Genomic DNA, 21010 nt, shown 5'->3' with positions numbered 1-21010 from the left:
GAGTTTTGCAGAAGCATTTTATCTATTCCTATTTAGTTCATAGACATACAGGATCAAGTGCTTATAAATAATGCCAATGGCTTAAATTAAAAATGATGCCAGGACTTAGAATCCAATCCTGTTCATTGTTATAAAGGACACCAGAAGACAGGGACTCAGCAATAATGAACACAGGATCACTTGGGCATCCCCAGAGATACATTACTGATACTCTTGTTACAAAGACTATTACTAAAAAAGAACTTGCCTAAATGTAGCAAGTGTTTTGAAGAGAAACACAATTTTATTGTAAGATATAAAAGGAGCTTGCAGTCCTCTTACTCATTGTGATGTTGATGAGACTGGGCAAAACAAAGCAAAATAGATGCGCAATTCAAGGTTGTCTGATTCTAGCTTTTGAATTACCATTTGATTAAGTAGCAGCGCTAGTCTCCAAGGCCGTTCTCACAGGGCCGCTGTTCACACGGATGGAGTTGTGTTCTCACAAAGGCCTCCTGACCTTGGTGCTACGCTTGACCTCTTCTTTGCCAGTTCCCCATGGATTTCAACTCTTGGTTGCTTTTAGACACGCCCAGAATAAAGCTGAAATACAATCCTGCCATAAATCAATGCCTATGAATGCCTACTATAAAACTCCTAGTTTGGGGGCTGGAGAGATGGCTCAGTGGTTAAGAGCACTGACTGCTCTTCCAGAGGTGCTGAGTTCAATTCCCAGCAACCACATGGTGGTTCACAACCATCTGTAATGGGATCCGATGCCTTCTTCTGGTATGTCTGACAGCTATAGTGTGCTCAAATACATAAAATAAATAAATCTTAAAAAAAAGAATTATATAAAAAAAAAAAGAAAAAGAAAACCAACTTAAAAAAAACCTCCTAGTTTATATGCTACATGGTGTGAGTTCTTTTGAAAGGTGTAAAACTATGCAAATACTACCCAGAAAACAATGACTGAAGAGAACCACTTTGCTAAGGCAGGGACCAACAGAACACAGGAAGCTCAGCACTGCCACACAGTGTAGGGCTGCAACAGAGGTGTCTGTGGGAAGCTGGTAAATATATTTGCCAAAGAGATGCTTGTCCTTTATTTCCAAACCCATTCGGTGTGGTATAGTATCTGTTCTATCTACTTGGAAACCATAACAAGTCCTTAGTGTAATTTGCAGCCAAGTTGGAAGTATGAAAAGGTGTAGTGTTTCCTCCTCTTGCTGAGTGATTGCTGTGAATAAAAACAGACAGTGAAGGGCTGTTTTCTCACAGTAAATGCTACAGTTCCACATAGTCAAGGGCCACCTCCTAGCAGGATCTTCTACCCTACAGATGATATTTATCTTTCATAGTTAAAATGAAAAAGTTTGAAGTTTGCATTGAATTTATGATGTTGATATTTATGTCAAATATGCAACAATTTTGCTTAATTCCTGTGACTCAGTTTCCATTCTTTATTACAAGCACTCAGAGCAGGGCTGATTCTATACAAACCCACTTGGAAAATTACTTTTAGTTTAACTTGGCTGTAATCAATTTTGGAATTGTGTTCCTGTACCGTGTGTCATGGAAAGGAAGTAAATCCTCTGGGCCTCTTGCTAACCCTTTATGGGCCAGATGATGCTATCTGCTATTCTAATTGGTTTGCTGGCATTGAGGGAAACCAGACATGGACCATGTATTTCCACTGAAACTTTGCCTGGCTTATCTGGCAATTACCTCCAGCGATGCATTTCAGATGACAGAGTTATAGTTAACACAAAATTTGAGTCAATCCATTTCAAGGCTGAATTGCAGAATAAAGCTATTTATTTATTTGAGAAAAAGTGCTGACTGTTGCAGGAACCGGTTTGGCTTGTGTGGTGCTTTGAATATGCTTGGCCAGTGGGAAGTGGCACTATTATAATGAGTGGTCATGTTGGAGTAGATGTGTGGGAGGAAGTGCATTACAGTGAGGGAGGGCTCTGAAGCAGTGTGGAAGAGTTAGTGTCTTTCTGGTCACCTTTGGGTCAAGATGTAGAACTCTCAGCTCCTCCAGCGTCATGCCTGCCTCGACTGCCAAGTTCCTGCCTTGATGATGATAGTGGACTGAACCTCTGAACCTGTGAGCCATCCCCAATTAAATGTTGTCCTTATAAGAGTTGCCTTGGTCATGGTGTCTGTTTACAGCAGTAAGACCTTAACTAAGATAGTAGTATATTACCTAAGTTAAATCATATCTTTTCTTCTGTAGTTTCCTTCTTCATTGTAAGACAACCTACAGTCAAGAACAGGTTACATCATTTTGAGTTGATGCCCTTAAACATTACAGCCTATTGCCAAAGCTACTTCTACAATCAACAGTAAGATCCAATTGCTGAAAACCCCACATAGTTAAGTCATCAAACGTGGAGAAGTACGTGTTACCAGAGGAGAAAGGCAATCAGCCTCACCCAGCTGTGAGTCCTGCAAGCTACAGTGACAACCTGCCTGAATGCATATCCACTGGGGCAATAGTGGCACAGGTGTTATGGGAATAATGAACTACTTTGATTGGAGTTAAGGCCTGTTCCATGAGACAGCATTCATATCTGATGCTGTTAATGAGAACAAGAACCTGAGATAGTTCATAGGCACCCAGGGGGAAAACCTACTAAAACTAATATTGCTAAATGAACATAGCAATAAAAATCATTCCTAATGGCATATTGCTATAGCAATAGATTGGTGCATGTCTTAGGGTTTTATTGCTGTGAACAGATACCATGACCAATGCAAGTTTTATAAAAGACAACATGTAATTGGGGCTGGCTTACAGGTTCAGCCCATTATCATCAAGGTGAGAACAGGGGCAGCAGTCTAGGCAGGCATGATGCAGGCAGAGATGAGAGGTTTTTTTTTTTTTTTTTTTTTTTTTTTTTTAGCTTTTCATACAAGTTTATATATTACATTCTCAATCCACAAACCCTCTATACCATAAGATTACATCAAACGGACAATGATACAAACTACCTTTCTATAAAAGATAAAAGACCTATAAAATCCCTTAAAATATTCAATTCTACCTAATGCCAATTATGACCATCAGGATCCAGGTTTGCTTTCTCTAGCTCCATCTTGATCTCTTGAGAGTTCTACATCTTCATGTGAAGGCTGCTAGTGGAAGACTGACTTTCAGCCAGTTATGATGAGAGTCTTAAGCCCATGCCCACAGTGATACACCTATTCCAACAAGACCATACCTCCTAATAGTGTCATTCCCTGGGCCAAGCTATCCAAATCAGCACAGTGCATCAATAAACCCTCATCAGAGAGGTTTTGTCTTGTAGTAGATGGTAATTAACACAGTGTCTTAGTGTTCTATAGCTGTGAAGAGGACACCATGACAAAAGCACTCTGGCAACTAAATTGCAGCCAAGGAAAGCATTTAATCAGGACTGGCTTACAGTTTCATTATCATGATAGGGAGTGTGGCAAGATGAAAGCAGGCAGGCATGGTCCCGGGGAGGCAGCTGAGAGCTTTACACCCTGATTCTCAGACAGGATGGAAATGATAGATAGATAGATGGATGGATGTATGGATGTATGGATGTATGGATGGATGGATGGATAGTTAGATAGATAGTCAGACAGACAGACGCTGGGTTTGGTATAGGCTTTTAAAACCTCAAAGCCATCTCTAGTGATAACGTTTAACAAAGACACACCTACTCCAACAAAGCCATATCTCCTAACCATTCCAAACAGTTCCCCAACTGGGAATCCAGCATGAATATGCATGGGCCTATGAGGGTCAATCTCATTCAAACCACTAGAGACCCCACTAATAGACAAGTGCAAAGTGAGATAATTTGGAGCACTCAGCCCTGAATAGCTTTTGTGTCACACTCCTTCCCTCAGGGCTCGGGGACCTATGTAAAAGAGGAGGCAGAGAAACTGTGAATGCAGACTCCAAGAAACTCTAGTTCAAACACAAGGAGACTGAGCCACAAATGAACTTACAAATGGTGACTCTGACATCTTGCATAGAACCTGCCCCAGTTCAAACCAGACAAATCTCGGCATGGAGAAGGAGAGGTGAGCACAGTGTCCCACTCCTAAGGAGAAGCTATTGGCAATTAACGGCTGCTGGGCAATAGAAAATCAGCTTTCTTCAGTAGAGTGATACTAGGCATATAACCGCACTCCAAGGTAGGCCCCATACTTAGGAAGGATTAGTTGACCAACATAAAATTGACTTCATGAGTTTGTGCGTGTGTGGTATGTTTAGGTAAAGGTTTGTGCCAATTTGACAAAAACCGACTGGCAAAATTGACCACTTATCAATTTGACATGGCACATTTAAATTCATAGCGGTTTCTTTCTTGTTCATCCCATAGTCTCAATATGAATATCATGAAGGGGCTGGAGAGATGGCTCAGCAGTTAAGAGCACTGGCTGCTCTTCCAGAGGACCAGGATTCAATTTCCAGCAACCACACAGTAGTTCACAACCATCTGTAACTCTGGTTCCAGGGAATCCAGTCCCCTCTTTTGACCTCTGTGAATACAAAACACACACATAATAAAACATTAATGCCATAATATAAAACACAAATCACCTTAAAAGTCCCCCAGTCTTTTAAAAGTTTAGTCTGGTGTTACTTACTGCCTACTCTGTGCTTGTACCATTGCTGGGGTTAAAGTTCCCTCACGGTCACGCCTCAGGCTAAACTGGACAAAACCCCAGAGGAGGTGAAGTGTCTCAAGATGAGACCAACTGAGGAAGAGATGCTGTTCACTTTTAGCTATTTCCATTACACCCCCGTGAATGACGTAAACACGGATGTCCCAGGGTTTCGGGATCTCACAGGCAGGGCCAAACGGGAGGGGTGGAACCAGGGGAAGGGGACGTCCAAGCACAGTGCCATGAAAGCCTATGTGAAAGTAGAAAGTTAAAGGTGACATCCAGAGTAGAAAGGCCGATTTGACACTTTTCCCACCATGGTTCCGCTGCTAGCTTACTGGCTACAGCTGTTTATCTAACTCTGTCCTCTTTTCTGAATAATTCAGATCCAACCAAAGGGGAAAAAGAGTTTTCCAGAAAAGTGTGACTTCTCTTTGTCTTCTCTCTCTTTTGGAAACATACTTTCACCAAGATGCTGGATTTTCTAATATTTGGCGCTTCCTTACTCTCTCTTTAAAGCCCCACCCCGTCCTCAATGTGGCTGCTTGCTGGTGATGACTTGTGGTATGTGACTCACTCCCCAGTGTAAATATCATCGCTTTTTCCTTCTCTCCTATCTCTTATGGGCAAGCTGCCCAAGTTTACATCTTGACCACCCTGAGGTTTTCTCTTTTAAACTCTAATAAAATCGCCCTTGAGCTTCCATTTGAATCTATAATTATTAAATTACTTTATTAATGAAATTGAGAACTCCAAGAGCACCCAGATTTCACTTGTATCTGATAACCCTAGAGCTGGAGTTACAGGCAATTCTGAGTCACCTAATGTGGGTGCTAGGAACTGTCCTCTGCAAGATTAGTAAGCCTCTTAGCCCTGAATCATCTTCCCAGCCCCCCTGACAGTATTTTTTTTTTAAATCAAATGTTTCTTAAAATTGTTACCAACTGTAACAACAGCACTGTGTACTAGGTTTAAAAGTAGCACAGTGTAGACATTGTTAGTTGATACTGGAACCTAGAAGGTTAGCAAAAAGTTTAAGGGGTTAGCTAGTATTGGGGCTGGATCTTAAAGAAATAGAATCAGGTGTGGTATCTCATATTTGGAGTACTAACATTTGGGAGGCTGGGGTAGGGCTGGCATAATTCAAGGCCAGCCTGGGCTAGAGTTAGTACACACACACACACACACACACACACACAATCTATCCATCAACCATAGCAAAAAAAAAAGGACCAAAAGGAGCAGCTGCCTGCAGAAATCATTACCATGTAGCTTTTCTAAGTCCTAACTCGGAAGAATGTAACTTTACACCTTTACACCACACACACACACACACACACACACACACACACACACACACACACACACACACAGAGTAGCTGAGCATACCAGAAGAGGGCATCAGATCCATTACAGATGGTTGTGAGCCACCATGTGGTTACTGGGAATTGAACTCAGGACCTCTGGAACAGCAGTCAGTGCTCTTAACCACTGAGCCATCTCTCCAGCCCGAATTACACTTCTTTATGCCCTTCTCTTCCAAGTACTGACCAAAGGCTAAGCACACTTTTCCTGGCACTCCAAGTTTTGTCACTATTTCTCCCATATCCTTTTACCATGTCAACAAGAAACCTCACTTGCCAGTGGTGTGGCTCTTCCCCCTTCTCCATTTCCTTTCTAGTGGCTGCCAATGTTTACAGCTTTCTTGCTTTGTTTTTCTCTAAACTCTAATAAAGTTGTTCTCAAGTTTCCTTCTGAGTCAATTTCTAAATTCTTTTATTAGTACGATTGAGGTTAATAGAGATAATCTAAATATTTTCTATCTGATCTACTGGAACGTCACCTTTGGAAGGCTATTTTGGAATCTTCACCACCTTGTAAAAAGGTGTTCCCACAAAGATCTTGCTGCACTCCCGAAACTTGGTGGCCTGGACTGGCTGACCTGATTCCTTAATTTCTTCATTTCCTTCCCTCTGATGCAACCTCTAAAGCATATGTGATCAGACTCTACCCAGTAGGGAAAAGACACAGTACTCTGGAGTTAGGATAGAAACCTGCTATGTGCTTGCTGCTTGAATGAAGCAATACACTCTTTTGTAACAGTAAATGCTGCCTTGCCAATGGTGATGCTAATGGTGGTGGTGGTGGTGGAGGAGGAGACAGTGCTCCAGGTCAGGGTAATAGAATAATGAGAAACTATAAGAATGAAATTGCAATGTATTCAGCTGAACCAGGCAATTTTCTATTGCAAAAGGGCCAAGGCCTAATGTAAGAAATCATGACAGAAGAGGCTCATAAATTGAGCCAGAGCCATTATAAGCATGTTTTGAACATTGCAGGTGATGGTCTTCAATAGCTTTCTGTCTTTTAAAATATGTGAATTTTGATTAGGGTCATTTATATAGATATGCCAACTTCTTCATGGCTCACATAAGAAAATGTACAAAATTGACTTGAATTTTCCTGTACATTTGACTTAGATATGTTTCTCTATTGTATAGTTACTATCTTTCCTTTTAAATGTTTTGTAGGTGTCTTTACTGCTGTAAACAGAGACCATGACAACATCTAATTGGAGCTGTTTTACAGGTTTAGAGATACAGTCCATTATCATCAAGGCAGGAGCATGGCAGCATCCAGGCAGGCATGGTGCAGGAGGAGCTGAGAGTTCTACATCTTCATCCAAAGAAAGCCAGGAACAGATTGAGCATCCTCAGGCAGCTAGGAGGAAGATTTCCAAGCCCACATCCACAGTGACACAGTTCCTCCAACCAGGCCACACCTTCTAATAGTGCCATTCCCTGGGAGGAGCACATGTGAACCATCACAGCAGGGAATTATATAATGATCTATATAAAGATATGGAGAACTGTAAAAGCCCATTTGATCCAACAAGTGAAAGTGGTGACAGGAACTTTCTAGGATGTTTACTGATAACTTTAAAGTAAAAATTTAAAAATAGCCTATATTCCTATTATTAGTGTATTTGGTTTAATAAACTATTCATACAATAAAATACACGCAGTCACTAATGTATGAGACAAAAGCGTATTAGTAACAATAAAAATAAGTGTACAATACAGTAAAAAAAAAGCAAGTAAATTACACTGCATTATATGGTCTGGTTAAAAATATATTTTATAAATTCATTTATTAGTGTGGTATATATGTGCATTTGCACCATTGGATATATGGTGATTTGAATAGGTTTGGCCACCATAGATCAATGTGTCTGAATGCTTGGCCCATAAGGAGTAGCACTATTAGGAGGTGTGGCCTTGTTGGAGTAGGTGTGACCTTGTTGGAGGAACTGTGTCACTGTGGGGGTGGGCTTTGAGGTCTCCTATGCTCAAGCTTCACCTAGTGTGGAACAGTTCCTTTTTGTCTGTTTTCTGATCAAGATTTAGGACTCAGCTCCTCCAACATCATATCTGCCTGGATGCTGCTATGCTCTCACCTTGATAATAATGGACTGAACCTCTGAACCTGTAAGCCAGCCCCAATCAAATGCTGTCCTTTATAAGAGTAGCCTTGGTCATGGTGTTTCTTCACAGCTATAGAACACCAACTAAGACAGGATGCATGCTGGAAATCAGAGTACAACTTTAAGTGCAGTTATTTCTCCTTTTCCACCTTTACATATGTTCCGGGACATTCTGAGGTTGTCATGTTTGAGGCGCAAGCACTTTTACCATTGAGCCATCTTGCCGGTCTATTTAATATATTTTATACATAGTAGGACTTGATGAGCCTTTTCCAGTTGTGACCCTTTTTGTCTTTGACCTATTTACCCAACTTTGAGTACAGAGCTACACACAATGGTATACAGATCAGACATTCACTGATAATAAATTCCAAAGACATTTATTTTGAATCTTTGGAATCAATGAGATGGCTCAGCTGGCAAGGATACTTGATGCCAAGCCATTGATACACGCACTGTGTATTCCATCATTAGGACTCACATGGCAAAAAGAGGAACGACTCTCCACCTTGTCCTCTGACTTCTAAATGCCTGCCGCAGTGTAGGTCAACACAACATATACACTTTTTTTTTGTGTGTGTGTAGAACAATTTTTAAAGAATACTTATCGTATCTTTTCGTTTATGTATATGTATCTGTGTGAGTATATGTGTATGTACAGATGGCCTCGGAGACAGAGGAGGAAGTAGGAGCCCCAGGGGTAGTCACAGTGATTGTGAGCTAACTGACAAGGATGCCGAGAGCTGAATTCGAGTTCTCTGCAAGAGGTGAGTTCTCTTAAGTGCTGAGCCATCTCTCCAGCCCCTAGAATAATTTAACATAATACTTTTTATTATAGATAAAAGCAAATTTGCTCTATTGAGACATGTGTGCTTGTTCATTCTGCATAAAGAAATCTTGAGCTGGGTGTGGTGGCTCTTGCCTTTAAATCCAGCACTCAGGAGGCAGAGGTGGATCTCTGAGCTGGAAGCTAACCTGGTTTACATAGCAAGCTCCAGGACTGCCAGGACTTCACAGAGAAACCCTATCAAGAAAAACCAAAGAACAACAGGGGGTGGGGGTGTGGGGGAGAGTATCTTGATTTATAATCGTCAACCCTGAGAACATTGCTTCTCATGACACAAAATAGCAGAAGTCCATTTTGGTCTGGTTTAAAAATTTTGTCTAATCCAAACCAAAACGGACTGAATAATTTTTAAAATTGAAATTCAAGCCAGCAACTCAAAACAGCAATCTATGGAAACAAACACTCAATTCTCTACGCAGAGTTCTAGCCAACATAGGATCACTGCTATTAAGGTAGCTCAACCCAAAGATACCCTGACTTGATACAGGATGAAGAATGAGGGAAGGAGGGTACTAGACGGTACTAGACGTCTTTGTCTTCTGTAATGGAACCACAATGCTTAAGAGCAAATACGGTGAAAATACTGCAAGTCACAACACACTGGTCTCCAGCAGTAGTCTTCAGGCAGTGTTTGCTGCTGTCTATGTGGCAGAGCACACAAGGCAGAGTGTACTGGGTTCAGTCTAACCCATGCACAAGCTGAGCGCTGCCAAAAATCTTGAAGCAGTTGGCGTTAAATTCTGAAAAAAGCTTTTGGTTGTTAGGCTTTCAAAAACCGTTTACTATTGCCAAATATTTCGGGACTCCTCATTTAGAAGTCTCGAGCCACAGTTTAGGAAGCTGGGATTTGTACAGTTATATGTCATATACAAACATAGACACATATGCTGTCACTAAATTTTCTTAAATGTATACATTTGTTATTAGAAGTTTTACAGTAGTTACACAGCAAAAGCTACTGAAAATATGAGCTTTTCTGGTCTAATCAGGTGGAAAAGATAAAAAAAAAAAAATAACAAAATTCACAGCATTCCGCTAGCGACAAACACAAGATAGAAAAACGGCAGTTCTGTTGTCTGATTATGTGTATTTGAAAGATTTAGGCTACCGGTTTGTATCTGATAAACTCTAAAAGCCTTTTACTCTCGCATTTCTTTTCTCTTTTGGTTTGGTTCTTGAGACAGGTTTCTCTGGATGGTCCTGGACGTCCAGGAACTTGCTCTGTAGACCAGACTGGCCTCCAACTCAAGAGATCTGTTTGCCACTGTCCCCGAGTGCTAGGTTTAAAGGTAGGCGCCACCACTGCACGGCGAACCTCATTTCTTGATTGGTAGAATTTTCTCAAACTATAAAATCAGATATTTAAAAAATCGCCAGTACTTAACAATCTGGAAGTTACTAGCACCATGTATTTCAATGGCGGAGTGTGGAAAGAAAGACACGAGGAAGGGCGGACTTCAGTCCCATCTCGGCCCATTGATATTTTTTTAAGAATGAGCGTATTTTTTTTTTTTTTTTTTTTTTTTTTTTGAGGCACTCAATGACAGAGAGAAGCGGAACTCAGAAAAGGGAATTACTTTCCAAGAAGTGCCAGGTTGGGAAAGGGGGATGGGACTGTGGGAAAGGGATAACACCTGAAATGTAAATGCAGAGAATTTACAATTAAAAAAAAAAAAAGCGCCAGGTGAACCAAGCAGAGGAACCCACGCCCTTCCCGACCACCTGCGGGTGAAGGAAACACTGAAGGCTCAAGAATACCACAGTCCCGGTCCCGACGTCACTCCCGAGGCGCCCAGAGGACAGAAGTGGGGTGTAGGGTCTCCGCAGACCCCACGTAGTGTCGCCGTCGCTGCAAGGCTGGCGGCGGGGAAGGCAGAGGCAGCTTGAGGCTGCAAAGCCCCGCACCATTACGCGTGCGCGGAGAGGGCGGGGCTGTCGGAGGGAGGGGCGGGGCAGCAGGTGAGCGCGCGCTTAGGGGCGGGGCACTCGCCGCGCGTGCGCGGAGGGGGCGGGGTGCGCTGCGTAGGGGCGGGCCCTCCTCCTCCTCCCGGTCCGGCGACTAGGCCTAGATCTGAGCTCCTCCCCGGCTGGGTCTCTCTCCCCTCCCTTTGGCGGTTCCTCCCTCCTCCGGCAGCCAGGCAGCATGGCGGCGGTGGAGACACGGGTGTGCGAGACGGACGGCTGCAGCAGCGAGGCCAAGCTCCAGTGTCCCACCTGCATCAAGCTGGGCATCCAGGGCTCGTACTTCTGCTCGCAGGTAGCCGCCCACCCCGCGCCCCTCCGGTCCTCCGCCTCTGGGCCTTGTCGCCTCCCGCTCGGGCCTCGGAGCGGCCCGGGCCTGGAGAGCCGGCCGGCGGCGCTCGCGGGGGCGGAAGCTGACCTGCGGCGGGTTCGGGCCACGCATCCGCGGCCCGGAGAGCGGCCAGGTGTGCGCGCAGGTAGGGGCGCGCGGGAACCGGTAGCTCACGACCTCCGCCCGAGCCGGGGTCGGGTCTGGACGCCGCGGGCCGCGCTCCCGGGGCTTCTCTCCGGTGCCCGTGCAATCCGGGACAGAGACGGAAGCGACCTCCCGGGGCCTCGGGGTGGCCGCAGTCTCCCGTAGAGGAGAGCTAGTTTCAGCCTTACTTCTTTTGTGTTTTACTACCGAGCTTTGACATTTAAGCAACTTTGAGTGTAGGCGTGGAGAGGGGTCTGTGTAATTCATTCTTTTTTTCCGTTAGCATCTCGGGTTATTAATTTGAGAACTGGTAAGGTAAAGGGATGAGTCACTTCAGTTACCGAAGTTCCTACGGAGTAGAAAGGACAGTTGCCTCAAGGGTTGTGCTTTAAGGCTCCGATGTAGAAGTTTTTGTGCAACTGAGCCAACCCAGTACTGAGTGGGGCCCTATGACAGGAGTATATGTTTATTGAACAGTATTTGTGTTCTGTTGTGTTTTGAGACTCAGAATAATGACAAGGCAGCAATAGATAGTTATTAGGCACTTAGTTACAATTTGTTGAGAACAAGGTTTAAAAACATAATAAACTGACATGTTCCTGGGAGAGGGGAGTTAATCCGTCCTCCAAAGAAAGGCCTTGGCATGCTAATTCCTTTGAGATCTTGAGTAAGTGAAATGACTTAATTTCCCAAGTTCTAGTGTCACCCCATACAGACAGAATGAGGATACTTTTTCTTCTGTATTGTACTAGATTGTGCTGACAGTGAGATTAAGGAAGACCCTATAGCCCTATAATTTAAGATATTTTGCTTTTTAAAGGATTCCAGTACAATTTAATGCTGATATATAGATAAAGTTAAACAAGAATAATTATGTCACCAGCCATAGTCATGTGCCTTTAATCCCAGTACTTGGCAGGCAGGCAGGCAGGCAGATCTCATTCTGGGCCAGCCTGGTCTACAAGCAAGTTCCAGGACAGCCAGGGCTGCTCAGAAAAATTCTTATCTCTGGGTTTGGGGGGTGAAAATAGCAAAAACAACTATTTTCTAAAGAAAAAATAAGTAACAGTTAAAACCTATGATTAAAAGCCTTAGCAGTTGTAGATAAACCTTCACTATTGTATGGGTCTTGCTTTTAGAGAGTATATGATTCTTGACCTTGCTGTTGTCACTTTCTAAGCATTGCGCATAGAGGGGAGAGATATGTTGCTTGATCCTTGGAGCTATCACCCCGGTTGAGGGCCTCTTGTGGCTTTAACACTTTCCACTTTAATTTACTGACTTCTGCGTGGAACCTTGAATTAAATTTGCTATGAAAATTGTGTGCCATCTGAATAGATTAATGTATACAATTCGTACTGTGTAAGTTGGTAGGTGCTGGGTGTGGTAGCATATTCCTTTAATCCTAGTGCTTTGGAGGCAGGAACCGATAGAACTCTACTAGGCCAACCTGGTTTACCTAGTGAGTTTTAAGGCCAGCCCTTGCTACATAATGAGACTCTTATCTCAAAAAAAAAAAAAAAAAGGAAAAGAAAACAAACAAACAAAAAATGGTTGGGCTGGAGAGATGGCTCAGTGGTCAAGAGCACTGGCTACTCTTCCAGAGGTCCTGAGTTCAGTTCTCAGCACCACATGGTGGCTCACAATCTTCTCTGGCACCAGGCATCTGGTACACAGGCAAAGTACCCATGCACATAATATAGAAATGAAATCTTAGAACAGCTGGTGGCATGCATGGATTGATGTGTACTGACAATAGCTCCCCAATTGATTATCCAGTACCAAGAGGTCAGCTCAGAAATCACATACACATTAGGATAATTGTATGGACTGAGACAGTTATATGTTTAGAAACACACACACACACACACACACACACACACACACACAGTAATAGAGGCCATGGATTTAAGATCGAGGGGGTTTATTTGAAGGGTTGGAGGGAGGAAAGAGAAGGTGGAAAATGACAGTTATAAATTAAGAAATACATAAATGCTTAAAAGTGTATGGTTCATTGGTCTTAGGTGGCATTCTGTTGTAAAGACTAGGACATCGAAGATTTATTCAGTCTGGTGAGTGTAGTCTGTATGTATATTACTAGTATTACTGTTATCTCGGTAGTTATACACCCAGAGTAGCATCTGATGTCTTCATTCCTATCATCACCTCCCATGGCTAGTTTGTGAAATTAGTTAATGAATCAGCTGTAGTTCATTTCTCCACTGTAATTCCTCACTTCATAAACAAACCACTCAAACGGAGCCAGACTGGATCTCAGTGCTTATTTCAGTAATGAGGTTCTTACTGCTTTAGGTGTTCTGGACAATTTGACAGTTAGAGCAGCTCTTCTCACACTAGGCCGTTACCTCCTATAGTCATGGGCTGTGTCCATGTCTTTTCTTATGTCTATATCAAAATGTTACTTGTTCTGGAAATGTTCTGTCAGCCCCAGTAGAGACCTTGTTGAAGTCACTTTTCCTAAACACAGTTTACATGGTGCTGAGCCCAAGGCTTTTCCTTGTCATTGGGCATGTTCTTTTCAGGCTTTTTCCTTTCTTCTCACTCTATGGTTCCCTGTATTGGCCAGCTTGTCTTTGGGACCAAACCAAACCAAACCAAACCAAACCAAACCAAACCAAACCAAACTACAAGGCACCTTTTTATAGCACTGTGACACTTGCATACCATGTTAATGACCTGCAGTTACCTTATTTGTTAAGCAGTGTCTTAACACAGGTGAGCCATCCTTTATATGGCCGAATGCTCCTTCCCTGTTACTGTACTTTGTAGGCAGCGAGTGGTCAGCCCATTGAATAAATGAGTAACTGTCCGTAAAGGAGAACAGAGGCTCCTCTGCTGTTCGATGTGCATGTAACTTCTGGTCTTCATTATCTTTTGAAAACAGGAGCACTAAGAGATCCTATCTTGGTTTTGATAGGTGAAATGAATAGGTAAGGCACCAACCAGAAAAGTAAGCTAGATAAATAATTTTAATTAAAAAACACTTTTATCTGAGTTGTTTCATTTTAAGGAATTTTCTTCCTTTAATGGAATAAGACCCATTATCCTTAAAATTGAGCTTTCCAAAGGTTGTGGTATTCGTCTTCCTAAATTAACAGCAGTTGTATATACCTTAGTTTCTTCACTTGTAAGGGTTTTGTTTTGTTTTTTGAGGTGGGAGCTGAGGTGTATTCACTGCTGTTTTCTGAAGTCCTGTGTGTCACTGTGTGCTTAACTCATTACGTAAAGATGAGAGGAGTGGCCTGATGTGGAAGTGAGTCTACCCTTGCGTTGGATGGATGGCCAAAGTCGTCTGTTGATTAATTGTGAACTTAAAATTTCCTCTTTCCTCTCCTCTCCCTTCCCTTCCCCTCCCCTCTTGTTTTTTTTTTTTTTTTTTAAAGCAGGGTTTCTCTGTGAAGCCCTGGCTCTCCTGGAACTCACTCTGTAGACCAGGCTGGAACTTAACCCCCAAGTACTGGGATTAAAGACATGTCCTACCACGCCCAGCCAAAATTTGAGTTTCTTGACTGCTGTTATTTAGCCAGGTTCTGTTCTGTTCATTGTCTACTGTTTGTGGCCATCAGATCTTAGAAAGTCAGTGACTGTAGCTAAGTGGGAGGAGATGGCCTTTGTAGTGAGACATGGGTTTCACAGTCTTTGTGCCTTTGGGTGGATGGTACCATAGAATTGGGAGGAGGGTTAACAAGAACATGTAACTAGCCTAGTGTTTGGTAAATGATTTCAAGATACTTATTACCTTGTCCTTGTTTGTTATTTGTTTATCATGTGTGAGAGTCTGCTTGTTGGGTCTGCATGTATGTATGTATACAGTGTGGGTGCATGGTGATCTTGGAGGGCAGAAGTGGTCATCAGACCCCTGGAACTGGAGTTAAGGATGGTTGTGAGCCCCTTGTGTGGGTGCTGGGAACCGAACTAGGGTCCTCTGCAACATCAACAAGTGCTCTTACCTGCTGACGAGTTGCTCTGGCTCCAGCCTCGTATATTGAACACAGATCTCAAGTAAAAATATTTGAGAGTAAGTATTGGTTAGGACATTTGGGTAATTTTTTTTTTTTAAGATAAATTTTTATGTAGTTCAAGTTGGGTCTTCCTAAGGACTCCTAGCTTATTAGCCTTTTATGCTGGAATCACAGGCACATGCCCAACTTATATTTTGGACAAATGCTTACAACTAGTTCTTTCAAAATAGCAATGACAGAATACTGACTCTTTAAAGATTCCTAGTACATACTAGATGTGCATGTCAGTGAGCTGGTCATCAGCTCTTATCTGGTCAGTGACGCTCCTGCCCTCTGTCACTCGGCTCACAGGTAGCAGGTGTTGCCTGTTTGCTTCTCATCCACAAATGCCATGTACACTTTTACAAAAATGGATAGTAAGAAGAAGGAATTGACCAACCAGGAAGGAAAATAACAAATATAGAGCTATAAGACATACATGTTTTTGGGGAAGCTAGATAAATGGTGCAGTATTAAAGGCATTTGCAGCTCCTGCAGAGGACTTCTTGCGTTTCTAGCTCCCAAATGGGTGGCTTACGGCTGCCTTACAATTCCAGCTCCTGAGTTTCTCGTGTCCTTTGTGGGTGTGCTTGTGTATGTACTACCCACCCTCTACAAAATGTCTTTAAAAAATGTTGGTGATGTGGGATTGTTGACATTGCAGGCTTTCTAAAGACCCTAGATATGCAACCAGAGGAAACGGGGAGTGTGTTTATATCTTAGGGTTTTATTACTGTGGACAGACACCATGACCAAGGCAAATCTTATAAATGACAACATTTAATTGGAGCTGGCTTACAAGTTCAGAGGTTCACTCCATTGTCATCAAGGTGGGAGCATGGCAGCATCCAGGCAGGCATGGTACAGGCAGAGCTGAGAGTTCTACATCTTCATACAAAGGAAGCCAGGAACAGACTGAGCATCCTCAGGCAGCTAGGAGAAGCATCACCAAGCCCACACCCAGAGTGACATACTTCTCCAACAAGGTCACGCCTTCTAATAGTGTCACTCCCTAGGCCAAGCAAATGCAAACCATCACAGTGTGCACGTATGCCTTTTGACAGAAATGTTGGAAGTATATCATTTTTGGGGAAGTGGTATCAACTCATGCTGTGAATAAGGTACTGGGCTCCAGGTTAGGCATTCAGTAGTAAATATAAGACGGTTGGTTCCTTACCATTTTACAATACATGAAAACAATAAGATGAACATTCCATGACTAACTCCATAGTTTAATTTATAAAGAAATACACAGTACTATGAAAAGGGAGGGATAAGATTCTGTTAAGGATGAGTCTGTTCTAGCAACAATAGATACCAGACAGGCTTCAGACTAGAGAATACCTATTACAGACTTGAGCACTTGACAGAGTTGGTTTCCAGATTTGTTCCCAGAGTTAAGACTGTTTGTTTGTTTGTTTGTTTGTTTTTTGTTTTTAAAGCTTCCTGACAGAAGAATTGTAGAGGTGGAATGGTTGTTTTGGCTTACAGTTTAAGAAGGGATATTATATTATCCATTATAGTGCATATAGTGAAAACTGGTGGACCAAGCATGAGGTGGGCTGATCACACTGTATCTGCAGTCAGGAAATGGGACCAGGCATCATAACTCAAGGTTAGCCCCCAGTGACCTACTTCTCCCCATAGACTCCTTCCTAAAGGTTCTACAACCTTTCCAAAGAGTAATACCAGTTAGTTAGGGAGTAAGTGTTCAAACACTGCATGGGTGGGGCAGGGCAGGAATACTCAGGTATTGAAGGCTCTATATACTTCATGCAAATGCTCTACCACTGAACTATCACCCTAGCCTTAGATTACTTTCTGAATTGATATTATGAGTTGATGTCATTTACTAAGCTTTCTCTAAATATTGATGTTGCAAACTTTTGTGTTTTAGTCTCTGTGTTTATTTATTTTTGAGGTAGTCTTTCAATGTTGTAGTCCTGGTTGGTGTAGAAGCCTCTGCCTCCAGAGTTGTGGGATTAAAGACCTGTGCCTGATGAATAACTTTTGGGTGCAACAGTCCTTAAAAATGTTGCTGATTAAGGAAGGCCTGAAACTGATTTCCTTGTTTCCTTTTTTAGGAATGCTTTAAAGGGAGCTGGGCAACTCACAAGCTACTACATAAGAAAGCAAGTAAGTAACATTGCTTATCCTTATGGCCTTTGCCTTGAGTGGAGCTTTTGTCTTAGTGTCAGGACGTCTTTTAGTTCAGAAAGTATGTGTTTGAGTGTTCTGAAAGCATGATCCTGACATCTGGAATTATTATTTCTTGGTAATATGTAATAAAATATGTCTGAATTATATCTGCTTAATCTTGTTTCATGGGTTTAATATGAAAATATGAGATCTTTGCTAAGATAGGTGGATGTAGCTTGGCCAGTACCTGATAGTGCCCTAACCTTTTGGCACCCTCTTGTCTTTGTTAGAAATGCTTGCATATTGTAGGCTGAGGAGGCAGTACTAGTTGATTTTACCCGTCTAGATCTAGATCTCTGTTGCCCTGTAGCTGATAATGGTCTTATATTTCTGACCTCTCTATTTCTACCCTCCAGGCTCTGGATTATAGGCATGTGTCACCAGACCCTGTTCATTTTTGGGAGCTCCCTTATATGACCCCAACAGAATGAAACTATTAACTGGCTCTTAGCTACTGTCAGCCACACTGGTATGAGGCTTATTCAGGGTAGCCCTTCTGTATCAGCTCCCCATCTTGTAAATTTAGTTACCGGAAACAGCCTGGCATGGTTTCCTGGGAATTGGTAAAGACTTGCTATGCATAAAGTAGTACCATCTGATGGAGGTAGGCTTGCCTGGTAGTTGGTGTAAACTTTCTGTCTTAATAATTTTGGTACCTTGTACTCATCTGTTTTCTAGGTGTCGGCTGCTCTGAGGTTAGCCAAACCAACTTTGAAGGAAAAGGAAATAAAAATTCTACCAAGATATATTTTTTTGTGGTAGTATAAAGCAATATCAGTGTTTAGTGCGAGTTCTGGGTTATCCACAGGAAGAAATTTAGTCTGTGAGTGGGGCGTACTGTAAGTGGAAGTTCACCAAAGCATAAAGGAAGAGATAAATTGCTTTTGGTTTGTTCCCTTGAATGGCTGTGTATGGCTTGGAGGTCATGTATTTTGTGGCTTACATTGGATGAAGTCTGATGCTCTTTGGCACACTGCCTTTATCTTATCTGGACCTATGGCATTGTGGTTTTTGAAAAATAGTGTGGTGTCCTTTGCTTTCACAGCTGTTTACAAAGTTGCTTCCAGCCTCAGCTCATCTCAGGATTGTTAGGAATCTAGTTCTTGTCTAGCATTTGGGACTCAGGTGACATGGGTCCTGAAATGAAAGCTTACTTAAATTTTCAGGTGTAAATTTCCAGTGAGCTCTGTAGAGAGTAGAAAAGAACCTGTGAGTTTTAGCTCTTGTTTGTCTTGATGGCTTTGTGGTGTTTGTTTGTGGTCTGCTTTCAATTCTCCTTTGAAAATAGTGCTTGTAGAAGGGCAGGAATGCAGATCAACCGGGAGCTTTGGGTGTGAAAGGCTTCTGTGCTTTCCTTCCTCCTCCCTGGGAGTGTGACTGAGCAAAAACCTTTGAACCTGTTTGGAGACAGAAGCTACATTTAAAAAATTTTTTTTTAAAATTTTATTTATTTTATTTTTTTGTATTTATCATTACGTGCAACATGTGCGGAAGGAAGTCAAAACTATGGGGGGATACGGTTTTCTCCTTCTACCGTGTGGGGATTGGAGATCAGACTTGGGCTTGGGAGGCACATGCTCCTTCTTTCACTGAGCCATCTCAACAGTCTTGGGATCCAGTGATGGAGCACCTGGTATGACTTGAACTTAATGATCCTCCTGCTTTAGTCTCCCAACTGCTGGAACTACAGATTTATACTACAGTGCTCAGCAAAAGTCCGAATCTTGATCTTTCTAATAGATTCCCAGAGGTTTGTGTCTCAGACAAACCACTTCATGCTTATCTTACCTAAAGCACCAGTTGTTACTTTGGAGAATGTTCAATAGCACTTGAATCTAGTAACAGTGAACAGAGTCTGTCTTTATCTTGGGTTCAGAAATAGTTTTGTATTGATTAAAAACTTTCACTTAAAAGCCAGTGAACAGTTAAATTGGTAGTTGTTTTTTTATGTAAGTTTGCTTTGGGGTGATTTAAGATCACTGATTTTAAATAATAAGAAAATTCAGTTGTTAAATCTGATTTCAGATGGGAATGTTTTGCTCCTATTTGATGTCTTAAAATTAACTTTGTGCGGATTGATCTTGTAAAGAGCACATACTTACCATTGAAAGCTGTTCTGTGGTGCTTCTTCCCTGACACTGAGATCTGACAGGGTCTGAAGGCTTTGTCAGGTTAGATTGGATGCACTAAATGAGAATTACAGTAAGCTGCTATTCAGTGGCCTGCTGTCTGAAGCATCCTTTTCTCCCCTTCCATCTCTTTTCCAGAAGATGAAAAGGCGAAGAGAGAAGTATGCTCCTGGACTGTGGAAGGTGATGTGAACACTGACCCGTGGGCAGGCTATCGGTACACTGGGAAACTCAGACCACATTATCCACTGGTGAGTGTGTAAAGTAATGAGAATGTAACTTTGTGTTTAAATCTGTGTTTGTAGTCTTTATTCAGTAGTGACTCATGAACAGGTTGTCTTTAGAGTAAAAGCACACTCTGGCTCCAGGCTGTGTTAGTTAGCTAAGAGGGATAGCTGTCAGCTGTGGAAGAAGTGGACAGTTTTTAGGTGTAAAAACTAAAACTTTATTAATTTTATAGACGAATGCTGTATGGTACTGCTTTTCTACAGTTTGTTAATAGGACCCATTGTAACCTAATTACAATGGATTAGGTGCCACTCCTATCCCTTCCTGTAGGACTCAAAGTTATTTTAATTGTTTGAGAATTTCATGCATAAATACAATGTGTTTTGATCAGACTCTCTAACTTTTCTATAGTTTCTCTGCTACATTTTCTTCCCAACTTTATGAACTTAAAAAAAAAAAAAAACAAAAAAAACAAGCGACTGGGTCCACTTTATGTTGCCTGCATGCACATGGGTGAGTAGGGCTGTCCCAGAGCAAACTGTCAGGGGTGGGACTGCCCCACCTTCAGCCATAGCAGTTTTGGCTGGTTTGATCTTGCACAAGTAGTCTGCATGCACTCACAGCTGTTGTCAGTTCCTGTGTGCAGCAGCCCTCTCATGCACAGTAAATGCTATCTTGCTGCAGATGTCCACACCCCTGACTTGTTGGGGAAAGCCTTAGATCCAATGATAAATAGATTCTTCAGTCCCAAAGCATTCATGCTGCTTTTCAGCAGGGTACATGGAGCGAGCCTTCTCATTACTCTAGCTAGAAGGGTTCATCATAGCAGGTAAGACTGTTGGCTACTTCCCCTGCACAGCACTTTGCAGAACTGTGAAAGCTAGCGAGTAGGTGAAGCTTCTACTTCAGTACAAGATTGGTTTCTTCATGGGATTCAAGAATGATTTGTTGTTTTGAGACAGTCTCTCCATATAGCTCTGGCAGTCCTGCAACTCAAAACCAGGCTGGCCTCAAACTCACCTGCCACTGACT

The 21010-nt window shown here is 42.3% G+C and overlaps 1 protein-coding gene across 1 annotated transcript in view; it reads left to right on the top strand.

The window, feature by feature from the left end:
* The first annotated feature begins 11089 nt into the window (after positions 1 to 11089).
* The window catches only part of METAP1 (methionyl aminopeptidase 1), a 32142-nt gene continuing 22221 nt past the window's right edge, over positions 11090 to 21010 (top strand). The window contains exons 1-3 of the mRNA XM_080916400.1: positions 11090 to 11220; positions 17507 to 17558; positions 19889 to 20001. Coding sequence (XP_080772526.1) covers positions 11107 to 11220; positions 17507 to 17558; positions 19889 to 20001 — 279 coding nt within the window. The 5' untranslated portion in view covers positions 11090 to 11106. The remainder of the gene's footprint in view (positions 11221 to 17506; positions 17559 to 19888; positions 20002 to 21010) is intronic.

This window comes from Micromys minutus, assembly GCF_963924665.1.
Source record: "Micromys minutus genome assembly, chromosome: 4".
NCBI lineage: Eukaryota > Metazoa > Chordata > Mammalia > Rodentia > Muridae > Micromys > Micromys minutus.
Note: the sequence above shows the minus strand (reverse complement) of the source record. Positions and strands in the feature narration are given on the sequence as shown.